The following is a 24,357-nucleotide window of genomic DNA, read 5'->3' as shown; positions in this document are numbered from 1 at the left end:
TACAAGTTTGCAAATAATGTTTATCACCCTATGAAATAGTGAGCAGACAAAATGCCAAAAGCTATGCATTAAACCGACTGTCTGATTAATTTCAAAAACCCTTCTAAATTAAGCAGAGAAGTGTAAATCCCTGTTGACTTCACTTGACAGGAGAGCAAAAAATGTTTACATTGTCCCCAGGGCTCTGCCTTCCACTATATTCAAGGATTTCCTAGACATACAATATACGAGTTCACTAAGGATGAAAAATGTTATTCAGTTTTATTCATTGATGGATAAACTTAATATTTTAATGTGAAACTGATGTAAATTATGATTTTGAATAGAATCTTCAACAACTAAATGTCTGAGTTTAACCACATTATTCGGCCATCATCACCAAGTTTGAGAACATTACTTGCTATCAATTCCAGAGCTCTTGGGTAGGCTTTATGTTCAGCTCCCTTGACTCTCTCTTGTAATGTTTCTATGGTGTCGCCAGGACAGACTTGTACTGCTTCCTGCACGATTATAGCACCAGCATCCACCTCCTCCTGATAGTGAGAATATAAAGATAAATTTAGTGTGTATGAATATCTTATTTGTCTGCATTTTTGGAGAGTAATTTTTCTGTTCTAGTCTGCGTTTAACTAGAAAAGACCTCTGCATTTACTGGTAAGCAAATTGTTCTTCATCTAAGTGAGAGTACAACTTTCTCCTCACTCTTAAAAAATGAAGCATTTTTTGGACTACCGTAGTAACAATCTGGATTTAAACAAATGATTTTCAGGTCAACAAGCAGTGTGGATGTGTGGTCACTCTACTAAATGGATCTAAATAGGTGATTTGTGGTTGAATGCAGTAAGTGGCCCACTATGATAAATACGTATAACAGGTGTTATAATATGAGGTTATTACGAGTATACCTGAAAGTATGCACAAAGACAGTACAGCGACAAGGTATTCTCGTAATAACCTTATTATTATACATCTTTTCCTTCCAAGGATACACCACGGGAATGCCAAAAACCAAAAAGTTCAGAACAGAATCTGTGAACTACTTTTTGTTGAATCTGGTCAAACCCTGGTGGCAGCCATGTTTGTTTTTATTATTAGAGGACGCTTACACACGTTAGCATTCCATATATGGAATTCACATTTCCTAATATGGTAGGATGAAAATATCCGGTAAAATACTGCAAAATTATGTCACGCTGTAACTTATGGCGTTACAGTGACAGATGTATAATAATTGCATATAATCCAATGATATTGTTTCTATATTTGTGATATGTGACACGAGTGTCTGCTGACGTCAACCTAAAAGAAAATATTGTGGGATTATATTTTCATCACATGCGTATTTCCACAGTCTGATAAAGTAACTCCGGAGAATTAAAAGGGAACTATTTCTGAAATAACACCGAATACAAATATTTCATCGCATGCATTTGTATGCTAATTTTGTTGATGGCACAATCTAACATCTTGTACGCTGTGTGAAAAAGTGTGAAATTGAAATTCCAATAATTTTTGGAGGGATTGAATAATACACACATGGGCTTGCTAGAATGAACCATTTTTTAGGACAATCCGTAGTTTCAGAGCTTTCAGACTTGAATGTTCATTAAAAATTGGTGTATCATGGGATGAACTGATTTATTTTAAAATTTACATGCATTTTTGTTTTCTTTGATGTTTAACAGCAACTGACGTTCATCTGTTTGTGACCTGAAGTAGTATCATTATTTACATGTGCATTGTTGTAAAACAATGCATACTTAAACCACTTCGCTGTTGATGTTCATACTCACCACAACAAAATGTACGGAGCAGCCGGTCACACGTACCCCAGCCTCTAACACAAGTTTATGTGCATTCATCCCTTTGAATGAAGGTAGTAGCGATGGATGGACATTTATCAGACGTCCATGCCACTTACGAACAAACTCTCCACTCAGAATCCTCATGAATCCAGCCAAACAAATGAATTCTATTCCGGCCGATGCAAGGGTCTCATGAACTTTCATGTCAAACTCAACCCTTGATTTAAATTCTTTGTGCCGGATCACCTGAAAATATAATATTCAATCATTTTATAAAGTTTATCACAAAACTGTCCAATGTAGCATTAATTGCCCAAAATATTCATAATTTGTAGCCGCAAATTCCAACTTCTGATTGAAACATGGGACACAAACGTGCAACCAATATGCAATCTAGATACACTGAATGGTAAATTTCTCAGGATAAACGCATCTACGTTAGTGTTGTTACCTTGGTTGGGATTCCAGCTTTCTCAGCTCGCTCTAATCCTTTTACTCCTGGAATGTTTGATATGACTAATGCGATTTCTGCGCAGCTGCCGACTTTAGGGTCTATTGTGTGGTCTATCAACGCCTGAAGATTGGTTCCTGATAATCAAAATGATAATAAAATGTTACTTTAGTCTCTCTTGAATTCTAAGTGTAGATTAAACAAGTGATATTGTAGGTATTTGCTGTGATTAATTTAAGTTTTATGTTTTTAAATTCACAGATTCGTGAAGGAAACAACAAACATTGAAGTGCCCTATAGAAGAACACACATACCAGCTACCTGTGAATGACTAAATGTTTTATGAATATGCAAATTAGTTAATCAATATGCAGGAATTTAATACAAATTGTTCTATACCAACCTGTTCCTGATATGAGAACAGCCACTTTCATCTTCTTGCCACCATTTACACATGATTTGTGATCACCTTGTCCACTAACTACTGTATGTACTTTGTCTTGAGGTGTGACTGCAGACAGAGCTATGTCAAGGCCTTGAACTTGAACTCGCGATATACCTACAGCAAATATATTAAGGATAGTTAAACAAAATATCAGCAGTACTGTACTTTATTCATATCGATTTTTTTTTATTTTAAATATTTTTTTTTCTTTATTCATATGGATTTTTTCTTATTTTAAATATTTTTTTTTACTTTGTTCATATGGATTTTTTTTATTTTAAATTTTTGTTACTTTGTTCATATGGATTTTTTTTTATTTTAAATATTTTTTTTACTTTATTCATATGGATTTTTTTTAATTTTAAATATTTTTTTTACTTTATTCATATGGATTTTTTTTAATTTTAAATATTTTTTTTTACTTTGTTCATATGGATATATTGAGTGTTTGATAATACAAGTCAATGACACTGCAAAAATTACTCTACCTTTTATCGTTGGAATCACATTTCCAATAACTGAAACCTTTTCGCCAGATGACTTTACCATCTCTAACACATCCTCGCATCGTTCCTGACTGACCACCAGCACTGCACCAATTCCACAATTGAATGTCCTTGCCATTTCCTCTATAGCCACATTGCCTTTATTCTGTATCCAACCAAACACGGACGGTATGTCCCACCGTGATGCATCCAACATCGCACCATTGTTGCCTGGCAACACACGTGGAATGTTCTCCAGTAAGCCACCACCTGTTATATGTGCATAAGCCTTAACATGTCCACTCCGGATTGCTGGTAATAACGTCTTGCTGTAAATCTTCGTCGGCGTTAATAAATCTTCACCTTAAGGTTTAGGAGTGAAAGATTACTAATATCAATACAGTGGTTTTTAAGAAGCTCATCTCCAATGTGCTTAAACAAAAAAATAATTTTGTATAGCAGATTATTACAATATGACTTACTTTGGCCATAGACGCAATAATATAATTTATTAAGTGCATATAACAACAGTATTTATTATTAAAGGTAATTTTTCAAATTAAGCATAACTTCATGATTCATAATTTAAGACCATAGTATACTGGGAGATGGTAACATGAACCATGTTGAAATCACTAGTCACCAATTTCAGAAAATAATAACACTCTAGACACTAACAGCTGGATACACAGTTCATACAGCAGGCCTGGTTCATCAGCCCAGGTTCAAATGTTTCTCAAATGAATATTAAAATTATGCTCAATTTCCCGCCAGTTTTCCTTGATCATTGATGACTTGTTAAAACACAATAGCACTCTTGTTTTGAAAATCCGAAAACCATCATCATGAGAACCAGTTTCACCACTAGTACTGATATATTGAATTAAGATTACATACATTTCCCAGGGTTTTACATCATTTTTTAGATGTGGGGGTCATTGGGACCCCTTGTCTGAAAATTTGGGGGTCATAAGTGCAAATTTGAGGGTCATACACAAATCAAGAAATTGATATCTGTTAAATAGGGAAAACAATACAATAGAGAGTTTATGAGATGATTTGAGTTCAATGGAGGAGTACCAGTATGAAAAAAACAAACATCTAATTTACTAAGTTTTATCGAGGTCTTCATTCATACAACAATTTCTGAACATGCATGAAATCGGTAAAAACATCGCAAGGGAGATCCCGTTTATCCATAACATAAACAGTTCGCAGCTGAGCTGCGTATGATTACAGATTGTCACTTGTACTTTGATATTTCCTCTCGTTTGTTTGCTACCTGACGAGCGGCTGTAAAGTCCAACTTCATGGTCAACACACGGACACTGATGTGACTTCTCGAGTCTTGATGCCGGATGAGAGTTGAGTTTCGAAAATTTAAACATCCGTCAGTGAAAGGGTTTTTGGCTTTCGCTCTCACACAAACTTCACATTCCATAACGCTTCGGTCTGATATGTAACGAAGCCATTTAAAACGATTTAGCCACCCATCGTTGAAAGAAAGATCCTTCTTTAGTAAAACGTGGGGCTTTCACTGGACGTAGCTGGTGAAGCTTCGACGGGAGAACTATCAGACGGGCTATAAACACAAAGCGTCTACGTAGTACATTTTTTGTGATTGGCGTAAATGGCGACGCACATACGAAATGATGATTTTGAGCGTTCCATTTAAAATCAAGGGAGGTTCTAGTGTTACAAGAGCTCATTTAGCAACTACTGCAGATCAAATGGAGGGGTGGATTACTCACGACTTTTCGCCAAAATTCTTTCGCAATATATTGCGTCATGTAAAACCCTGATTTACATTTTGTATCCTGTAGTACAGGTATTATCTTAACAATGGGTGTCTATCAGTCACTGATATACATGCTATTTATACCATGTGTGTTCATGTAACAATAATCTCATAGTTTGATGTTAATTATGATATAGCAGTCTTCTGCCAATTCCCTGTTATTGTCTAATAACTGGACAGCATGTGCTATCAACTGACCAATGAGAATTGTTGTAGCACAAGCTTTTACAATAACTTTTAAACCCCCTTGATCCAAATTGCACATTGTCTATATCTTTAGTCTGTTTAGACAAGCGAGTTACTATTCAGTCGATCAAATGTCAATTTTACTTGTCCTGGGCTATAGGACTAGCCTTAGTGTCTAGCTCTGGTTCAAATGATGGGAGTACGGAGTTAACAACAACACTTACCTAATGACTTATCTTTAGAAAAAGGACTTGGGCTACTGTAGAGATAACCACTCTGTTCCACTACCTTACGCACTAAACTATAACCGTTGCTATGGACACCAGATGATGCAACTCCCAAGATCACATCACCGGAGGAGATTTTCTCCATTTGCGGCAGAGTGTGTTTCCTGTCTACAGCACCGACAGCGAAACCAGCTAAGTCGTAGTCACCTTCTGCGTACATGCCAGGCATCTCAGCAGTCTCACCACCTAACAAGGAGAAAATACCACATCAGTCAAACTTGTTCAACCAGAAGTACATGTATTTCAGCTCCAGAGTCCAAAATAAATATTTCAGCAGATGTTACACTGCCAATGTTTTGTCAATACTAGCTATGAATTTTCACAATCTGAGAACTTGTAGGGCGTTTGGTAAAAACAAAATTTCTAACAAACTTTTGTCTCCCCTCAATTTCCAAAGTACACCTCTTATTATGTGAGCAAAAACTTAAAACTTGTCCATTCTGAATTTTCTTCAAACTATAATATTAAAGAGCAGTAGTCATAGCGCCATGCATGTGTGACATTTGTGTTGATAAACATTGATTTTCTCACAACCCCATGCGCTCTTCTAATGGAAATTACAAGTATGAGGTTTGACCTGGGTGCGACTTGCACTAATTATCGCTGGTGACTCCTTCGATACCTTCCAATCACCTAAAAAATACCTAATTAAAGCTTGGTAATGACTCAGTTTGTACTCAATCGTTGATCTGCGCAACAGTCAAAGACACCATCTTTGTTTATATGAGACCCATATATCTTGCGCGTGCCTGGCGCGATGACTACCGCCCTTTTTAGTAAGTGCTAATGATGAAAAGTGGACTATGTCAACTTACCAAGAAGTGCACATCCAGCAAGTTTACAGCCTTCTGCCACGCCACAAACCACATCTCTTGCAATGTTAACTTGAAGATTTCCACATGCGAAGTAATCGAGGAAGAAGAGAGATTCTGCACCGTGTGCTAGGATGTCATTGACGCACATTGCTACTAAATCAATGCCAATCGTCTGGTGTCTCCCGCACGCCTGGGCAACCTTCAGAGAAAGTCAAACAAAGTAGTTGTGATAACAGATCAGACCTGTGAGGTAATCTTACTGATTGTGAAATGTGTATGATTGAATCATCAAGAGAATGAGCAAGTTTAACCAATGTTTATGTCCTAATCTGTCACATCTGTTATGTAAAAAGAATTTGAAATAAGTGAAATAATGCTCAACGAGGTTTGGCATGTATGTAGGTATACACCCTCACTGATGTGAAATTATTTAGTTTTATGAAACACGAATATTTTGTGCATTTTATATAGGCAAAAGTTTGACATTTACAATTTTGAAATGCACAACCCTGATTTGTTTCAGGTCATGTAAAGTTTGATTGCGATCAGTCAATGACAAAGACATGGGTCTAGAATAGCATTTGCATTGGCCATTTTGAATCTGGTCTGAAAAAATTATGATCCTGTTTTATATATATATATACCTGTATATGTTCATTGTATCATGGAAGGTACTAATGGTACCTTCCATGGTACAACCAAGGTCTGACACTGGAATGGCAGAAATGCTTGAATTTGATGAATTTTAACAATAAAATGGCTGCCAGTTGGTCATTTTGAATCTGCTCGTCAAATAAGTTTTTGTACACATGTATGACACAATGTACCTATAAAGTTTGAACATAAGATATGTCAGAGATATGGCTCTGGAACAGCATTTGTTAAAAAAAATTGTCGCCAGTCAGCCACTTTGAATCCGATCTGAAAAACAAAATCACATGCATCAAGGGTGCATTATGTCCAAAGTATGTACAAAATCCATGCGCCCCTTTACCCTGGGGAGCAGAGTCTGGCAAACATAAAATTCTGATTGACCAGGGATCACATGAAGCCACAGTCTTCAACTGTGACCTGTCTGATAGTAATTTTGGCCCCAAGGAAGCCATAGAATGCTACATTTTAACTTAGAATTATTAAAAACTCCACACTCTGGTAGGGAGAACCCGATCACCCTTTGGTGGCACCGCTAAATTGCAGTGATCCTTCTTGCAGTTTTTTTCTAAAGAAAAGCAGAAAAGCTTGATGTTGATGAATTTTAAGCAAAATTTGGCAAGAAAAATATTAATCAATGTGTTCCTCAATTAATATGACATATACTGTATTAATGTATATTATTAAATATATTGCATGAATTGTAAACAGTTTTCCAAGTAGTGCAGTAACATATTCAAGCAAATCAAAATACTAGCCAGATGTGAAAAAGATGGGAAACACTGCACTCAAGTCACTATTTTGATTTATATCCATAACATATTGGTTTAATCACCGTCCCTCAACACTTAAGGGACGATGGTTTAATACACTTTTCTATCTGATGAGCTTAGAAAGCATATTAACTAAAATCTCGTACTTGTTACACGATCCATGCATTTGATTCGATTTTGGATTTTAAGCAGTGTAATGACAACAGACTGCTCTAATTGCTCACCTTCAGCTTGGTGCCGACCCCATCGGTGCCAGAAATTAACAATGGATCTTGATAGCCAGCTGCTTTTAAATCAAACACACCACCAAATCCACCAATCACTGCATCACATCCTGACCTTGATGTTGATTTCACCATAGATTTAATCTTATCAACCAATAGATTGCCAGCATCTATACTAACCCCACAACCACTGTAACTTAAACCTTTTTTAGGATCTCTGTAAATAAATAAAAACAAACAATTTGGATTTTTTGTTTGTGGCGAAATTCATTGTGGGCAGGCTGCGACATAAACTCAAGAATCTGGTAAAACCACAATTCCGGTAATGATGTAATATTTTGATAATCATTCTTCTCGAAGTTACAGCAAAATATTCCCAAAAGCCTGATTCACAATTTCAATAAGCGCGGCGTATAGGAAAAAACAAGCAATAGTTAACAATTGCCACACAAGGCATGACAGCGCTGTATATTGCACGATAATAATCTTTGAAATTGGGTCTTAGTTCTTGCTTGTGCTTCCTCATTATAACAATATTGTCTGTCACACTTTTAATACACGACCGAGATCTAGTTCCGGAATGGCCGAGATTTTGATGAATTCATAATACAAGAATGGCCGCCATTTGGCCATCTGGAATCAGAGCATGTGTATCCTAAAATGCACATTGTAAATTTCAAGGATGTGTCTGATCTTGTAGGCATTAACTTAAATCAGGGGCTCATAAAGCAATTTATAAGAAGTATTTTTTTGGGCCAATTCAGTTAATTTGTGTATTGTTACTGGTGAAAACATTTTGAGATAGTTTCAATACTCAAGTACAAGTACAAATGTAATTGCATTACATAGTTATCAAGTTTGAACATGGACAGTCAGAGATACTGTTCTTGAACTGCATTCACTAAAGTAAAATGGCCTCCAGTCAGCCAATTTGAATTCAATTTAAACAAAATGACATACATCAAGGTCTCATGACATTGAATGTACATGCTAAGTATGAACTAAATTTGTTCATACACGACCGAGATCTAGATCTGGAATGGCCGAAATTTTGATGAATTCATAATACAAGAATGGCCGCCATTTGGCCATCTGGTCTCAGAGCATGTTTATCCCAAGATGCACGTTGTAAGTGTAAAATTTGAATGCAAGTGGTTCAGGCATGTCTGAGATAGAGACGAGTACACACAGATGCTGACATGGGCATGGGTACAGACACAGACACAGACACAGACACAGACACAGACAGATGTACACGTACACACATGCAGAGGTCAAATCAGAAACTCAAATGTTTACCCGCGAAAAGACCAGAGACTCAAACAATGACCTGAGGCCATGCTTTTGAAAGCAGATACAACACTAGACCAAACGCACAGCACGAAAATTAAAGCTGATTGTAAGGGCTGATATCTGTTCGTGAATTGATGTACTAATCAAGAGCGGATAATCTGAAGGTCTGACAGAAAGGAGATAAGTAAGACAGACACAAGATAGCGATTTGTTTTAACAAAATGACATTTTTTTAATTCTATTTTCTTATGTTCCACTTTTTTAACAACACTGTACAGATTTCAAATACAACAATTTCATTTGACAGATAACACCTCTGTTATTTCAATGAAATAATAATATCAGTTAACATTGATAAACATCACCTATCCGAGTCTGTCTTTAATAGCAAGAATTTTTAAAGACCCCTCAGTACATATGATAGAACATGTTCAGTATAAAATAATAATGTAAATATAAATTTATGATATAGTTGATTTAAAATGTCTGAGTTTCAAGGAGAGTTCTATGATTTCAAAGTTTCATTTGTTTTTATAAAGATTGACAGAATTGTTTACATCAAGAAATACAGAGATAAACAATATTGCAGTAAATCATTAATTAATCATGGGATGTGATTTCTGACAATGTGTTCAATGTGTTCCACCTGTCTAGGTGTTGTTTACATGAACATACCCAGCTGTCTAGGTGTTGTTTACATGTATATACCCATCAGCGAGGTGTTGTTTACATGTATATATCAATCTGTCTAGGGGCTGTTTACATGAACATACCCAGCTGTCTAGGTGTTGTTTACATGTATATACCCATCAGCGAGGTGTTGTTTACATGTATATATCAATCTGTCTAGGGGCTGTTTACATGTACCAATCTATCTAGGGTCTGTTTACATGTACCAATCTGTCTAGGGGCTGTTTACATGTAACAATCTGTCTAGGGACTGTTTACATGTACCAATCTGTCTAGGGGCTGTTTACATGTACAAATCTGTCTAGGGGCTGTTTACATGTACCAATCTGTCTAGGGGCTGTTTACATGTACCAATCTGTCTAGGGGCTGTTTACATGTACCAATCTGTCTAGGAGCTGTTTACATGTACCAAATTGTCTAGGAGCTGTTTACATGTACCAATCTGTCTAGGGGCTGTTTACATGTACCAATCTGTCTAGGGGCTGTTTACATGTACCAATCTGTCTCGGGGCTGTTTACATGTACCAATCTATCTAGGGGTTGTTTACATGTACCAATCTGTCTAGGTGTTGTTTACATGCATGTACCAATCTGTCTAGGTGTTGTTTACATGTATGTACCAATCTGTCTAGATGTTGTTTACATGCATGTACCAATCTGTCTAGGTGTTGTTTACATGCATGTACCAATCTGTCTAGGTGTTGTTTACATGCATGTACCAATCTGTCTAGGTGTTGTTTACATGTACCAATCTGTCTAGGTGTTGTTTACATGTATGTACCAATCTGTCTAGATGTTGTTTACATGCATGTACCAATCTGTCTAGGTGTTGTTTACATGTACCAATCTGTCTAGGTGTTGTTTACATGTATGTACCAATCTGTCTAGATGTTGTTTACATGTATGTACCAATCTGTCTAGGTGTTGTTTACATGCATGTAACAATCTGTCTAGGTGTTGTTTACATGTATGTACCAATCTATCTAGGGGTTGTTTACATGTACCAATCTGTCTAGATGTTGTTTACATGCATGTACCAATCTGTCTAGGTGTTGTTTACATGCATGTACCAATCTGTCTAGGTGTTGTTTACATGTATGTACCAATCTGTCTAGGTGTTGTTTACATGTATGTACCAATCTGTCTAGGGGCTGTTTACATGTACCAATCTGTCTAGGGTCTGTTTACATGTACCAATATGTCTAGGGGCTGTTTACATGTACCAATCTGTCTAGGGGCTGTTTACATGTACCAATCTGTCTAGGGGCTGTTTACATGTACCAATCTGTCTAGGGGCTGTTTACATGTACCAATCTGTCTAGGGTCTGTTTACATGTACCAATCTGTCTAGGGGCTGTTTACATGTACCAATCTGTCTAGGGGCTGTTTACATGTACAAATCTGTCTAGGGTCTGTTTATATGTACCAATCTGTCTAGGGGCCGTTTACATGTACCAATCTATCTAGGGGTTGTTTACATGTACCAATCTGTCTAGGGGCTGTTTACATGTATGTACCAATCTGTCTAGGTGTTGTTTACATGTATATACCCATCAGCGAGGTGTTGTTTACATGTATATATAAATCTGTCTAGGGGCTGTTTACATGTACCAATCTGTCTAGGGGCTGTTTACATGTACCAATCTGTCTAGGGGCTGTTTACATGTACCAATCTGTCCTGGGGCTGTTTACATGTATGTACCAATCTGTCTAGGTGTTGTTTACGTGTATGTACCAATCTATCTAGGTGTTGTTTACATGCATGTACCAATCTGTCTAGGTGTTCTTTACATGTATGTACCAATCTGTCTAGGTGTTGTTTACATGCATGTATCAATCTGTCTAGGTGCTGTTTACATGTACCAATCTGTCTAGGTGTTGTTTACATGTATGTACCAATCTGTCTAGGTGTTGTTTACATGCATGTACCAATCTGTCTAGGTGTTGTTTACATGCATGTACCAATCTGTCTAGGGTCTGTTTACATGTACCAATCTGTCTAGGGGCTATTTACATGTACCAATCTGTCTAGGGGCTGTTTACATGTACCAATCTGTCTAGGGTCTGTTTACATGTACCAATCTGTCTAGGGGCTGTTTACATGTACCAATCTATCTAGGGGTTGTTTACATGTACCAATCTGTCTAGGTGTTGTTTACATGTATGTACCAATCTGTCTAGGTGTTGTTTACATGTATGTACCAATCTATCTAGGTGTTGTTTACATGTACCAATCTATCTAGGTGTTGTTTACATGCATGTACCAATCTGTCTAGGTGTTGTTTACATGTATGTACCAATCTGTCTAGGTGTTGTTTACATGCATGTATCAATCTGTCTAGGTGTTGTTTACATGTACCAATCTGTCTAGGTGTTGTTTACATGTATGTACCAATCTGTCTAGATGTTGTTTACATGCATGTACCAATCTGTCTAGGTGTTGTTTACATGCATGTACCAATCTGTCTAGGTGTTGTTTACATGCATGTACCAATCTGTCTATGTGTTGTTTACATGCATGTACCAATCTGTCTAGGTGTTGTTTACATGTACCAATCTGTCTAGATGCTGTTTACATAGCCTGTAATGTATCAACGTTTTACTCTGTGTATTCACTAGTTTAGTTTGATAAAAATGGTCATAACATACATCCCATTAAGAAATCTACAATTTTGATTGAAACAAATAAATTGATTACTAGTTTGAGTAAAATATAGCATGATGGCATTTTGTCAAAACACGAGCAAGATTGTCATTCATGTATTTTCACAATGATATATTTTCAAATTAGGTATCCACTCTTTAATGGATAATTCAGAAACACCACTCAGACAGACCTTTGTTTCCTGACAAAGTCACAGCCTTTCTGTGCTATATCTTTCCTGTAAATAGCGTCTGTAAACTTAACGGCAGCGGCGCCCTCTAGGGCCTTGGTAGCGGCAGTAGGTAAATCAGTTGCCATGGCAACATTAGCAAGGACACGACCACCAGAGGTGACAGTTTTACCATCTTTAATAGCAGTGCCAGCATGGAATATTAACTGTCCCATTTCAGCCTCAATAGATTCCAGTCCTGAAAAGACAAGTGAAAAAAGGAACACTGTAATTGAAAAGGACAACTTTCTACTGCTATACCAAACATATCAAAATGAAAACTTGTAAAGATTTTATAGAATGTGAGTAGTTTAGGTATCAGTATTCTCCTTTAAGCCTTAATTTTATGAATTCAGTAAGAAACAACATTTTTGTTAGTAAGAAACTCATGTTTTCTCAGTAAGAAGCCCAAGTTTTCTCAGTATGAAGCCCAAGTTTTCTCAGTAAGAAGCCCAAGTTTTCTCAGTAAGAAGCCCAAGTTTTCTCAGTAAGAAGCTCAAGTTTTCTCAGTAAGAAGCCCATGTTTTCTCAGTAAGAAGCCCAAGTTTTCTCAGTAAGAAGCCCAAGTTTTCTCAGTAAGAAGCCCAATTGTTCTCAGTAAGAAGCCAAAGATTTCTCAGTAAGAAGCCCAAGTTTTCTCAGTAAGAAGCCCAAGTGTTCTCAGTAAGAAGCCCATGTTTTCTCAGTAAGAAGCCCAAGTGTTGTCAGTAAGAAGCCCATGTTTTCTCAGTAAGAAGCCCATGTTTTCTCAGTAAGAAGCCCAAGTTTTCTCAGTATGAAGCCAAAGATTTCTCAATAAGAAGCCCATGGTTTCTCAGTTTGAAGCCTAATATTTCTCAGTAAGAAGCACAAGTTTTCTCAGTCCTATTTTTTTCAGTGAAGAGGGCCCTAGTTTTCGCAGTGAGAAGCCCAAGTTTTCTCATTGAGGGCTTTTTTTGTTTGTTTTTTAGATAAAACCAGCGACCTGACGGTCAAAATAACTCTGCTGTCCTACAAGAAAATTGCGTTAGCCATGTCAAGTACTCGAAAGACAAAACACGGCTAACCCGCAAAAAAAGTGTGGTTCTGGCTTTTAAAAACAAGTCAACCTAACTTCACCAAACAAATTGCTTGCAAAAATATTGTACACCTCAAATACCAAAGTGATTAGGTTGGTAGATCTCAAGAAGAATTTAAAATATTCGCCAAAAATACTGAATAAACATCATGAAAGAAATCTGACAGAGGTCCAACCAAGGTTGGCTGTTAGCTTCCGAGGAGAAGTTGAAAATAGCATTTTTTACCAAAAATTACAAAAATAACGCCAAAAATAGAGAATTGAAGATATCGTCATGAAATTAACAAATCTCACAGAGGTCCGCCCAAGGTAACTATATACCAAGTATCAGGGCCATTGAACTCGAAGTTTTCAAGAAGTCAAAAATGCAATTGTTGAAAGACAACGACGGACAATCTATATGAACAGCTCCACTCCGTCATCCATGAATACAATTTGACTTTTTACAGCAACACACCTGTAATCTCCATTCCTTTTTTATATGACGCCGGATATCCTCCGCTTGCAAGGACCACACCCACAGCATACTGGTCAGCATGCCACACTGGCATCGAATCCGATAGCGTCCCTTTCACACAAGCAGTCATGGTAACGTAGAGATCACTCTTCAAAAGTGGCAGAATCACTTGACATTCAGGATCACCAAATCGACAGTTGAATTCTAATACTTTGGGACCATCAGATGTCAACATTAAACCAGCATAGATAACACCTGATCGATTCATGTAAAAAAAAAAAAAAGTTTTCATAAAAACAAGAGATTCTGTAGATGGAATTTAAAGGTTTCATAAAAACAGAAGAATTTGTAGATGGCATTTAAAGGTTTCATAAAAACAAAAGAATCTGTAGATAGCATTTAAAGGTTCCATAAAAACAATAGATTCTGCAGATAGCATTTAAAAGTTTCATAAAAACAAAAGAATCTGTAGACGACATTTAAAGGTTTCATAAAAACAAAAGATTCTGCAGATTGCATTTAAAAGTTTCATAAAAACAAAAGAATCTGTAGATGGCATTTAAAGTTTTCATAAAAACAAAATAATCTGTAGATGGCACCTAAAAGTTTCATAAAAACAAAAGAATCTGTAAATGGCATTTAAAGGTTTCATAAAAACAAAAGAATTTGTAGATGACAACTTGAATGAAATATATTATTCACCTGTATAGGGTCTGCCCTCTTCCTTCATACCTTGGATTGTTTTTGACAACACTCTGCTGTGGATAGACTGCAGAGTGTCCACACTCACCTGAAAACAGCAGTCAAATCATTATATTGTCAGCATGCATGCAATAATATGTTCAATTGTATGGAAAATGGTAGTAGGTAATCCTTGATAATTTTTCAATATGACCTGTAGTCTTAGCAACGACTTCAGTGGAATATTTGAATCAGGTTTTATTGAATAAGAAAAACTACCTACAGCCATTTTCGTTTTATTTGATATAATATATTTTGGTCTTTATTAATAACTTAATAGGACATTGGCACAAAATATTTACATAATTTGGCAATTAAAACAGGTCTACACATCAAAACAAACCAGGTCCACACATCAAACTCATGAATATCTTCAGCAACTTTTAAAGCTTGAAAAGTGAAAGCAGCGAAACATTGGATGATAATTACATTGCGCATTGTTGTTGAAATTCTGCTTTGGGTACACACTAAACACAACTGACCTAGGATGTAATGTAACCCAGTGATAACACAAGTAAAACAGTCGTACTATAAATTCAAAACGTAGAAACCTAATGGTTATACAGGAAACAACTCTTGAGTGTTGTGTGCAGCACAGACTAATCTTAGTGGAAAATGCTTCACACCAAATATTGATTTTGTAACAAAGCCCATATTAGATGGAATCCTGCTAGCGATTTGATGACACCCAAAGAGGCTGATAATTAAAATTACAACAGATTCCAAAACTAACGGCAAGGCAGATATCTGGCTGTTGCATTTAATACTGTACACATATAACTTGACAAGTCAAAGACTTCAATGCAACTTTAAAGCACCAGCAGTAATCCTGTTGTATATTTAGAATGAAATGTGAAAATCTTCTCACCTGTGGACATGGACAGTACGCACCCATTCCTCCAGTGTTTGGACCTTTATCGCCTTCTAATAACCGTTTATGATCTTGCGCTGGTGGCATTGGCGCAAACGTCGAGCCATCACTGAATGCAAGCACCTAACAGTTAAGGATACGCTATTAGCATTACAGGGAATTAACATTGCGACCTGTGACTAATTTTGCAGTGAAGATAAAATATATTTCCATTCAGTTAATCACACATAGCTTTTAAAGAAACATTTTAAGACATCAAACTTATTTTAGACCTGGACTCAGCACGTGTCGAGTTGTCCGTTTGACCACTCTGCTCAACTCTGTTGTTTGAGGAAAGAATTCGCAAACATAACAGCAGACTGCAATATAAATTGGAAATCTTTTATTCACAAAATTTGATCCGTTACTATGGTGAAACATAGTTATGTACTTGCTTATGGAAATAATGCATTCTTGGTGTCCAACTACGGGATGTGGTAAAAAAAAATAAGGGCTGTCTGTCTTTGAATACATATTTTAGGTTTTCCCAGCAATATGTTACTCAACATTTCATGGAGAGTTATTCAAGTACATGCTATGTTTTTACTGATTTTTTATGACAAATTATTAGAGAACATGCTATATTTTGCAATTTGCTAGTATTTGTTATGGTTGTTTCAACAAATCTCATATTTTTTTCAACAATATATATAATGCAATAATTTATTGTACATGTCCATGTCCGTTCATTCAATAAAATTTAATGAATTGAGGTTTCCATGCATGTACATCTCATTAGCGCAGAATCTTCCAGACAATTATTTTAGGAATGTAAATCATCTGAACCACTAACTTCGAACCAAGCATTATGTAAAATGTTTACATCGATTCCCGATTATTGATTGTGTATTATTTGTATTTCAAAAGACTGTAATACATTTTTCAAGTAAATAAAAAATAGCAATTAGTGACTTGAACATCAAGATAATTATGATGGAAAGATTGTCAACTGAGAGTGTGATTTCAGTTCCGTCTCGCTTTTGTCTGAATACAATGATGATAATCCTCATAATCATTTCGACAGTTTAAGGATTAACACCTTTCTCAGCATGTGTTGAAATCCATCTGAACATTAAAAGTGGAAAAGCAACTTTTTTTTTTAATTCTTTAAAAAAAATGTTTTTGTGCCAGGTGACATTGAATGTCACTGTTGACTCTCCTGACTTTTTTGTAAGTGCAAATTGCAAGTGTTAGTTCTTGCCACAGAAGCCATTTCCATGTTTGGTACTACATGACAGGGCTGTGCGGCCATCTTCATATCAAATTTCAATTTTAATGCTCTATCGTGACATCAACCAGGCTCAGTCGAACACAAGCCCCTTGGACCTTAACCAAAGTTCCACCAAAGTTGCATTCATTAGTGAATGAATCTCGGCCAGTAGAATTGGCCTTTCCATTAAGTCTGTGGCACACTCACCCTGGGTAGGGGTCGACCTTTTTGCTGTTCAGCCTAAAGTAGAATTTTAAGGTAGAGATGCAGTTTATTTGGCTTGCTTTTTAATTGAGTAATTAGACAATGAAGATGGTATTATATATCCAACATGTTATGTATTTTCTGAAAGCTTATTATACAAACTTTGTAAAACTTGTCTTTATTTTAAATATCCAGAATGCGTTTTTGATTTTGGGTCAAAAATATGCTTTTTTGGACAAAAGTGGTTTAAAAAAAATTAGCTTAAAAACTTCAAGTCCGTTTGAGGGTAAAATTACATCACTGGGTACTTTGGTATACTACTAATTCAAATGCGTCCACTCATCTCTCTAACGGCTTTCAAAGTCGCACAGCATGACCTCAAAGTTCACTATTTTCTATTTGTGCATAATTTATATATCCATGTTAATTGCGGACTTGTTATTTTTGTTCCACTCGCCGTAATAAACTGTCCGGACGCATTTTGAAGGGGGAACACCTTGTCAATAATGTGTGAAAATTTCGATGCAAATGGCCAAAGCGTCTATCAGCTATTTTAATTTAAAACCCAAGAATTCACCAAAAATAGAAGACGAGAAAAAGGCTAATTTGCATATTTGCGCGTTAAACCGGCAATTACTGCTTTGTCATACTTTGTCATACTTTCTAGACTATTGAAATTGAAATTAAACGTATAGACATTGACATTTTATGTAAAATCGTTGGACCAGAACAACTGCTCTTGAATATATAAATCAGAAAAACGTCATTCATACCAGTGTTTTGATGGGGTCGGTAAAAACACGTGTCAATGCCCAGTAAACATTACGTCATCTCATGAATTATTAAACAGGGGGCGGTCCTAGGAAGGTGACCTTTTATCACGATCAAAACATCATGGCTTCTCTTCGATGTATTTTCAATAAAAAATCTACGAGTATTTCAGAGCCTATGGTTTACCGTGAAGAGTACAAAGTGGGATATTAAATTATTTATCCTCGATGATTTTTATGTAGTATTGAGAACCAACTCCAGGAAGCGAACGCACAATAATGAATAATCGCGTAATCCTAGAATCGAAACGCGAGGCACAGAAGTTTTGTTCAGTGTTTCCAATACCATTTTCCCACTGCAACATATTTGTTAAAAGAAATATTTGAATTCTGTTCGTTTTTTAAGGAGGCAATTTTTTATTTTTCCGATTTTGGTAACGCCTTATTCAGGGATTTTCTAAGACAGTCGCAGACAATCAGCGCAAGGATGTACATACAAAACATGCTGTTGTACTACCGGCGACGGTCGCCTGCAAGAAGATAGCTCCAGCTCCTAACGTAAAAGTTTAGGTTTTAAATAATTAGTGTTGAAAATCTGACATGTTTTAAGAGTGCAAAATTAAGGTGCATTTTCGAGCGGTCGAATTTTTCTGAATAGAAATCAGCAAATGAAAAAAAATAAGAGTGCTAAACAGTGTGTTCGTTAGTTTAAAAAAATGGAATGTGCGTCAAATTGACGTAAACTTCCCCATTTTTCAAGGAAAAAGCAAAGGTCGTGGCCGAGTTGCAGGCTAAAAAACTCAAAAATCAAAACAAAATCAGCAATCAGTAAGTATTATGACAAGGAAAACAAAACATCAGACGCGGAGAAGCGGTCAGCGCGTCAAAAGAGTTGTTAATGTATCAAGTTACCTCTCTCTGATTTATTTTTCATTGAAATTATTTGCTTGTTTTCAATTAATTTTAGCGTACCTGTGCAATTTATTTTAGCATTGTCAGTTGTTTGCTTCATTGAATTAAACGGAGTTCGTCCGGTTGCAAACAAAGCTGTCTCGCACCACCTAGTAAAACTTGCGAATGATTAGAAAGTTTGTATCTCCCCGACCCAGTGCAATATATCCGGTTAGAATCAAAGCTCACGTGTCCCTTATTTGAGGGACCAGATTCTGCTGTAAATTCGGGATGGGATTTAGAAAAAAATAAAATAGGACTTTTAAGGTGCATTTTGGCGTCATTTTCGGACATTTCAATCATTCCTGATGCCTAAAATAGAGTCTAAGTTTTACCGTAGTCATTGACGCCTATTCAAGAGTATCGTGAATGGGTAAGCTTTGTTTCGACTATGAGCAATTATCACTGTAAACAATGTTAAATTATCCTTCACATGCTCAGTTTATTTTTTGAGAACAATTATTTAAAAATAAAATGTCTCAGTCAATCAGAAACTCGGATTCACGCCTTCAGGGAAAGTCACGTTTGAACGCTCACATCGATTTTGTTTTTCGTTCGACGGGCTGATGCCTTCAGTGTAGATTTTGCCTCTTCCGACATAGAAATCATCTGAATCTTCTTTCTACCTCTCTTTCTTTTCACACCACGCATAATGTAATGATAAAAATTAGGAAAAAAAACGCTGAGGAAATGTAATGTTTGTTTTGCTAGCAAGCGATAACTGATTCGAGAGTAATTGCACATGCGCGTGAATTGAATGAACTATGACCCGTACAATCTCGATTTGCATATTGTCAATCAAAGGTCCTGTTATTTGATTACTCATGCAAATTAGACAATTGGACATAAACATTGCCACGTGTGAGTGTTTTTTTTATTTTTAATCAGAAAATAACCAGCAATTTTAAGGGTGTTCCAATAAGAATGCATTGGTTAAATTTTCACAGAATGTTCTTTAGATAAAAATCTATATAAAAAACGAAAAAAACTATTTTTGATTGAAATTCACAAATAAACTGCATCTCTACCTTAATTTGGATCTACCTATCATGTCTGTCTGATGCGACAACCACTACTTTACCAGTGACTGGAAAAGCAACTTTAAATATCAGTGAATAACAACCCAGTAATTAAACAGACTTTATTGCCAGATACGGTAATTCATCAAAACAAGTTTTTGCTCAAATCCCGAAACAGCTTTATAGCAATTGCTAGTGCACAATTTTATTGAACGTAAAGAGTACGAAAATATTTAAATGGCAGATAACAAACAAACCAACACTTACAGAAACTTCCTCTCCTTCCAGCAGCTCTTCAACCACCACGGTCTCCCCAGCAGCGCCAAATAATTTATCTTTCATTATTTCTCGCACTGCTTGGCACGCTTCCTCTGTAGTATTAGCGACAATGACACCTTTACCGGCAGCTAGTCCACTGGCTTTCACAACCAAAGCCTTATAAGGTGCACTGTTATACGGGGGCAAAAAAGTGAGAATTTATTAATAGGAAAAAAATACAACAATAAGAAATGGACAGTATTAATATTCATATAATGATATAGATACTAGTAGTTTTCATAAAAAATAACCGTAATAAGCTAGGGTCCCAAAATATGCATACATCGATGTAAATTCCAATTACTACAGAAACAAAATTTATTTTTTGATTACTATTGAGCACATGAAGAATATTTACAGCTCCATTTTACACCTGCTTACACAGGGTCCATAGCACCAAGAGCCAAATTATTTCCAAGACTTTTCTAGAACTTAACCCCCCTCCCCCAAGACATTTTGAACCTTAATTCAGGCCAACATCATCACCAAAGCTCATTGAAGTTCTGAGGATATGGTAGTTCCCTGGAGAAAACAAGACTTTCTAAAATGAATTATAACTATGAAGAAATTTAAAGACTTTTCAAAGATTTTTTTATTTTTCCTGTAATTTAAAGACACTCAAAGATTTTCCAGACCTCGAAAAATCCAAAGACTTTCAAAGGATTTTCCCAACGCTATGGACCCTGTTACAACTTAATGATAAAGTAACAGTGTTTGCTAATCTCGAAATGAAGATGTACTGACACCTTGTTTATGCATTATTTCAGTATTTTATCTCTCTGATATGACATTGTATTGATTTTGTATATTTTGACAATAATAATGTGCAGTTTGGGTTGCTTGAGTGTATTTAACTGTTAACTCGAAATGTTTCAGTTATTCATAGAAATGTATTTTGTATGCCACGCATGATGTCATCATTTTAAGGCCAACTGATATTATTTATTTTTAACAGTGTTTTCTATACTTCTGTATGCAAGTTTCTGTAGTATATCTTTGTTACATACACACAGAATTAGGAAATAAAAAGAACCGGATATGTGATTGGACTCTATATGTTGTCAATGTGTCTTATATCCCAGCGTTACATAAGCATTGCAGCAACACCAATTCCTGAGTTCCAGAAAGAGTTGTCATCAAAAACAAAGAAATACACACTTGATGAAGCTGCATTTCTTGGCAGAAAATATGAAGCTGTTAATGCACATGTATCCACCGGGGGTTTTTCTAGAAAAAAACTACCATAGGAAGAACTGCAGTTCAGCGGAGCCACCAAGTGAGGGAGATAGTGATAATTCTAAGTTAAAATGGAGCATTGTATGGCTTCCTTGGGGCCAAAATTACTATCAGACAGGTCACCGTTGAGGACTGTGGCCACATGTGATCCCTAGTCAATCAGAATTTTATGGTTGCCAGAGGATCTGCTTCCGAGGGTAAGGGAGCGCATGGCCATAGCATGAGAGCACTGCGCTCCTGTTCCCTTGTTTAAAGAAATCCCTGTCTACATTGAAATCCATGGAGCAACCAAATCAATCTAAACCTGCAGAAACTGTGGTCTGAATCATCCACCAAGAAAATTTCCAGCTTGTTGGTCAAACTTTAATAAGAACAATACTCACGTGTTTATATGTTGACAGGCATCTTCAGCGGAGGTAAATGACTTCCACTTAGCCGTTGGTATCATATGTCGATCCATAAATGCTTTGGCAAAGTTCTTACTGGCTTCAATCTCGGCTCCATTGGCGGAGGGACCAAAACAAGGAATGCTGGCTGCTGATAAAGCATCAACAATGCCATCTGCCAATGGATTCTCCGGTCCTACCACCACCATAGATATGCCATTCTCTTTACACCATTTTATTAGTTTATCATGGTCACCTGCGGATATGTCTAGAAAACAAAAAACTCATAAAGTGACAAACTCAGCAATTTTCATTCATTTTTACCAATTCACGACTATGCCAACCTCTCACCATAGATTCTGCATTGTGACTTCATACACTTTCCATCATATTATTTCATTTGTGACATTTGCTCTGGACTGGCCAATTCTGTTTTTTTTAATTTCATTTTTACCTCTACAATTTTAACTTTGCACAAAATATGTAATTCCCCTTTGTTTGATAAAAAATATTTTGTAAGAGATGGCATACTTGTTTTTCAAATTGTGAGTAGAATGTTGGTGAAAAACCAAGCCATTTTGGAATGGCCATCTGCCATATTTATTTTTTTACTTTCAATACCTAAATAAATGTAAAATTTCATTTTAAGAAAATTACTCCATTTTAAATTGTGGGTACCCAACTCATTAGTTCTATATGTAAAATAGCCGTGCTTTTCAAGTTTTTACATTGTCATCTACGGAGAGTTTAATTGTACTGCAAGACCTGTATGTACTTCATAAATTCTATTGAGACAATCCTTTACAAAATCCTATTTGTACAGGAATCCACCCCATATCTTACCTGCATTGTCAATTTTCCCTTTGTTTTTAGTGCCAGCATTTCCTGGAGCCACCAAAACTTTTTTAACAAGATCAGACTGTGCGAGTTTCCAGGCTAAGGTATGTTCTCGTCCACCACTGCCAATCACTAAGACTGTATCACCCATAGCAACTCAAATCCTACCTGAAATTGTTCAGGGGGAAACAAAAAGATTACTCGTCATAATATACAACCATTAAATATTGTTTCAAGGGTATATTCTCTAAGACAGACCGGAAACGGAAACAAGACGAAAACAAAAGACTTTTCAAGATAGCGTGGGGAAAATAACGTTGCAAAGTATTATCGTCAGGGAAAGCTATTGTTTAAGCTAGTCTGTGATTGGTTGTTGGCAATTTTTGGAGGATTTTGACCAGTTTGTGAGATAGGCTTGACTTAGAGAATAAAACATATGGCGTGCAACTTACTAGGCTTGAACTTGGTGGTTGAGAGGACACCAAATTGCCTTAGGCTGTGAAGTTCAAGTCCTGAACTTTAGAAGACAAGGACGACATGCAATAGAGATCTCTTTTACATGTAAATCACACACATCAACAACGTGTACTCGTATAGATGAATCATTCTACTGTCTTAGTGTCTAGCCATACATATTAGCATATTACATTATTAGTACATACTTATGTTAACAAGAATAAGATTAGGATTTGTGATGATGGTTTATGTGTAATAAAGTTGTTAATAATAATAATAATAATGTAGTTTTATTACATCATAATGAAATTACAAAGTAATAAAAAGTAAGGGAAAAGGTAAGTAAAAAAAACAAAACGTTAAAATAACATAAGATTAGGTAGTAAAAATTAATGTAGTTTGTGTTTATCAAAACACACTTACAGATACTGTGTCAAGTGTCTAATTAGTTTATGATGGTTAGTATTAATAAGGATAACAAACTTGTTGATATTGTTTTCAGACTGGAGAGTGGGGATTTCCTTAGTAAGTTCAGTGTACATAATTATAATATCCCTTTCATCAGTGTAATGGACTTCATCTTCAATACTGTCACTGTTATGTTACCGTATGTAATATGTTATGTATATCAAATTCACTCAAAAAATGTCAGTGATCGACTACTATAATATTAATAATCTGTCCAGTTGCAAATTACCACCAGGCTGGGTAATTGTAAACTACCCACTACTCTTTTGGAACACTGAGACTGACAGACCGACAGCTTTGTTATCAGCACATGTTCTACGTTCATTGATACACAGAGTGCGTGTGAATGTATAGCAATGGCTGATGCCAAGCTTGTCCACCGTCTGGTCCCGGCATCAACGACTTCGCGATGTCAAAGATTTTAAATGTTATTACTCCTTACCGCTCAGCGTGTCCACTAGGAATAACTTTGCTCTTTCTAAAACGCACAGGAACCGTTGCAATGATATGGCCAGTCCTTACAGCAGCACACCGGCCATGCGACTTGAATGACTTTTGCAC

At 36.2% G+C, this 24,357-nt stretch overlaps 1 protein-coding gene across 1 annotated transcript; it reads right to left on the bottom strand.

The window, feature by feature from the left end:
• Positions 1-236: 236 nt before the first annotated feature.
• LOC100370502 (trifunctional purine biosynthetic protein adenosine-3-like) lies at positions 237-24,357 on the bottom strand. The gene is made up of 16 exons (XM_085504958.1): positions 24,239-24,357; positions 22,879-23,040; positions 22,033-22,303; positions 20,363-20,543; positions 15,900-16,025; positions 14,993-15,080; positions 14,291-14,545; positions 12,741-12,975; positions 7,921-8,137; positions 6,273-6,471; positions 5,395-5,643; positions 3,190-3,549; positions 2,660-2,815; positions 2,257-2,393; positions 1,794-2,051; positions 237-533 (listed from the first exon to the last, which is right to left on the bottom strand). Exons 2-16 carry the CDS (start codon positions 23,021-23,023, stop codon positions 339-341), a joined length of 3,072 nt encoding a protein of 1,023 aa, XP_085361084.1. The 5' UTR covers positions 23,024-23,040; positions 24,239-24,357; the 3' UTR covers positions 237-338.

The sequence above is a fragment of the Saccoglossus kowalevskii genome, chromosome 11 (assembly GCF_978046115.1).
Source record: "Saccoglossus kowalevskii chromosome 11, keSacKowa6.1, whole genome shotgun sequence".
Lineage (NCBI taxonomy): Eukaryota > Metazoa > Hemichordata > Enteropneusta > Harrimaniidae > Saccoglossus > Saccoglossus kowalevskii.
This window is presented reverse-complemented; position numbering and strand designations above follow the sequence as displayed.

Bases quoted from the DNA above. Each gene is read 5' to 3' on its own strand.
- LOC100370502 (XM_085504958.1), bottom strand. From the start codon at position 23,023: ATGGGTGATACAGTCTTAGTGATTGGCAGTGGTGGACGAGAACATACC. The intron at 20,544-22,032 runs GTGAGTATTGTT...CCCGTATAACAG, and splicing joins GCCTGTCAACATATAAACAC to TGCACCTTATAAGGCTTTGG. The intron at 2,394-2,659 runs GTTGGTATAGAA...TTTGATTATCAG, and splicing joins TGTTCTCATATCAGGAACAG to GAACCAATCTTCAGGCGTTG.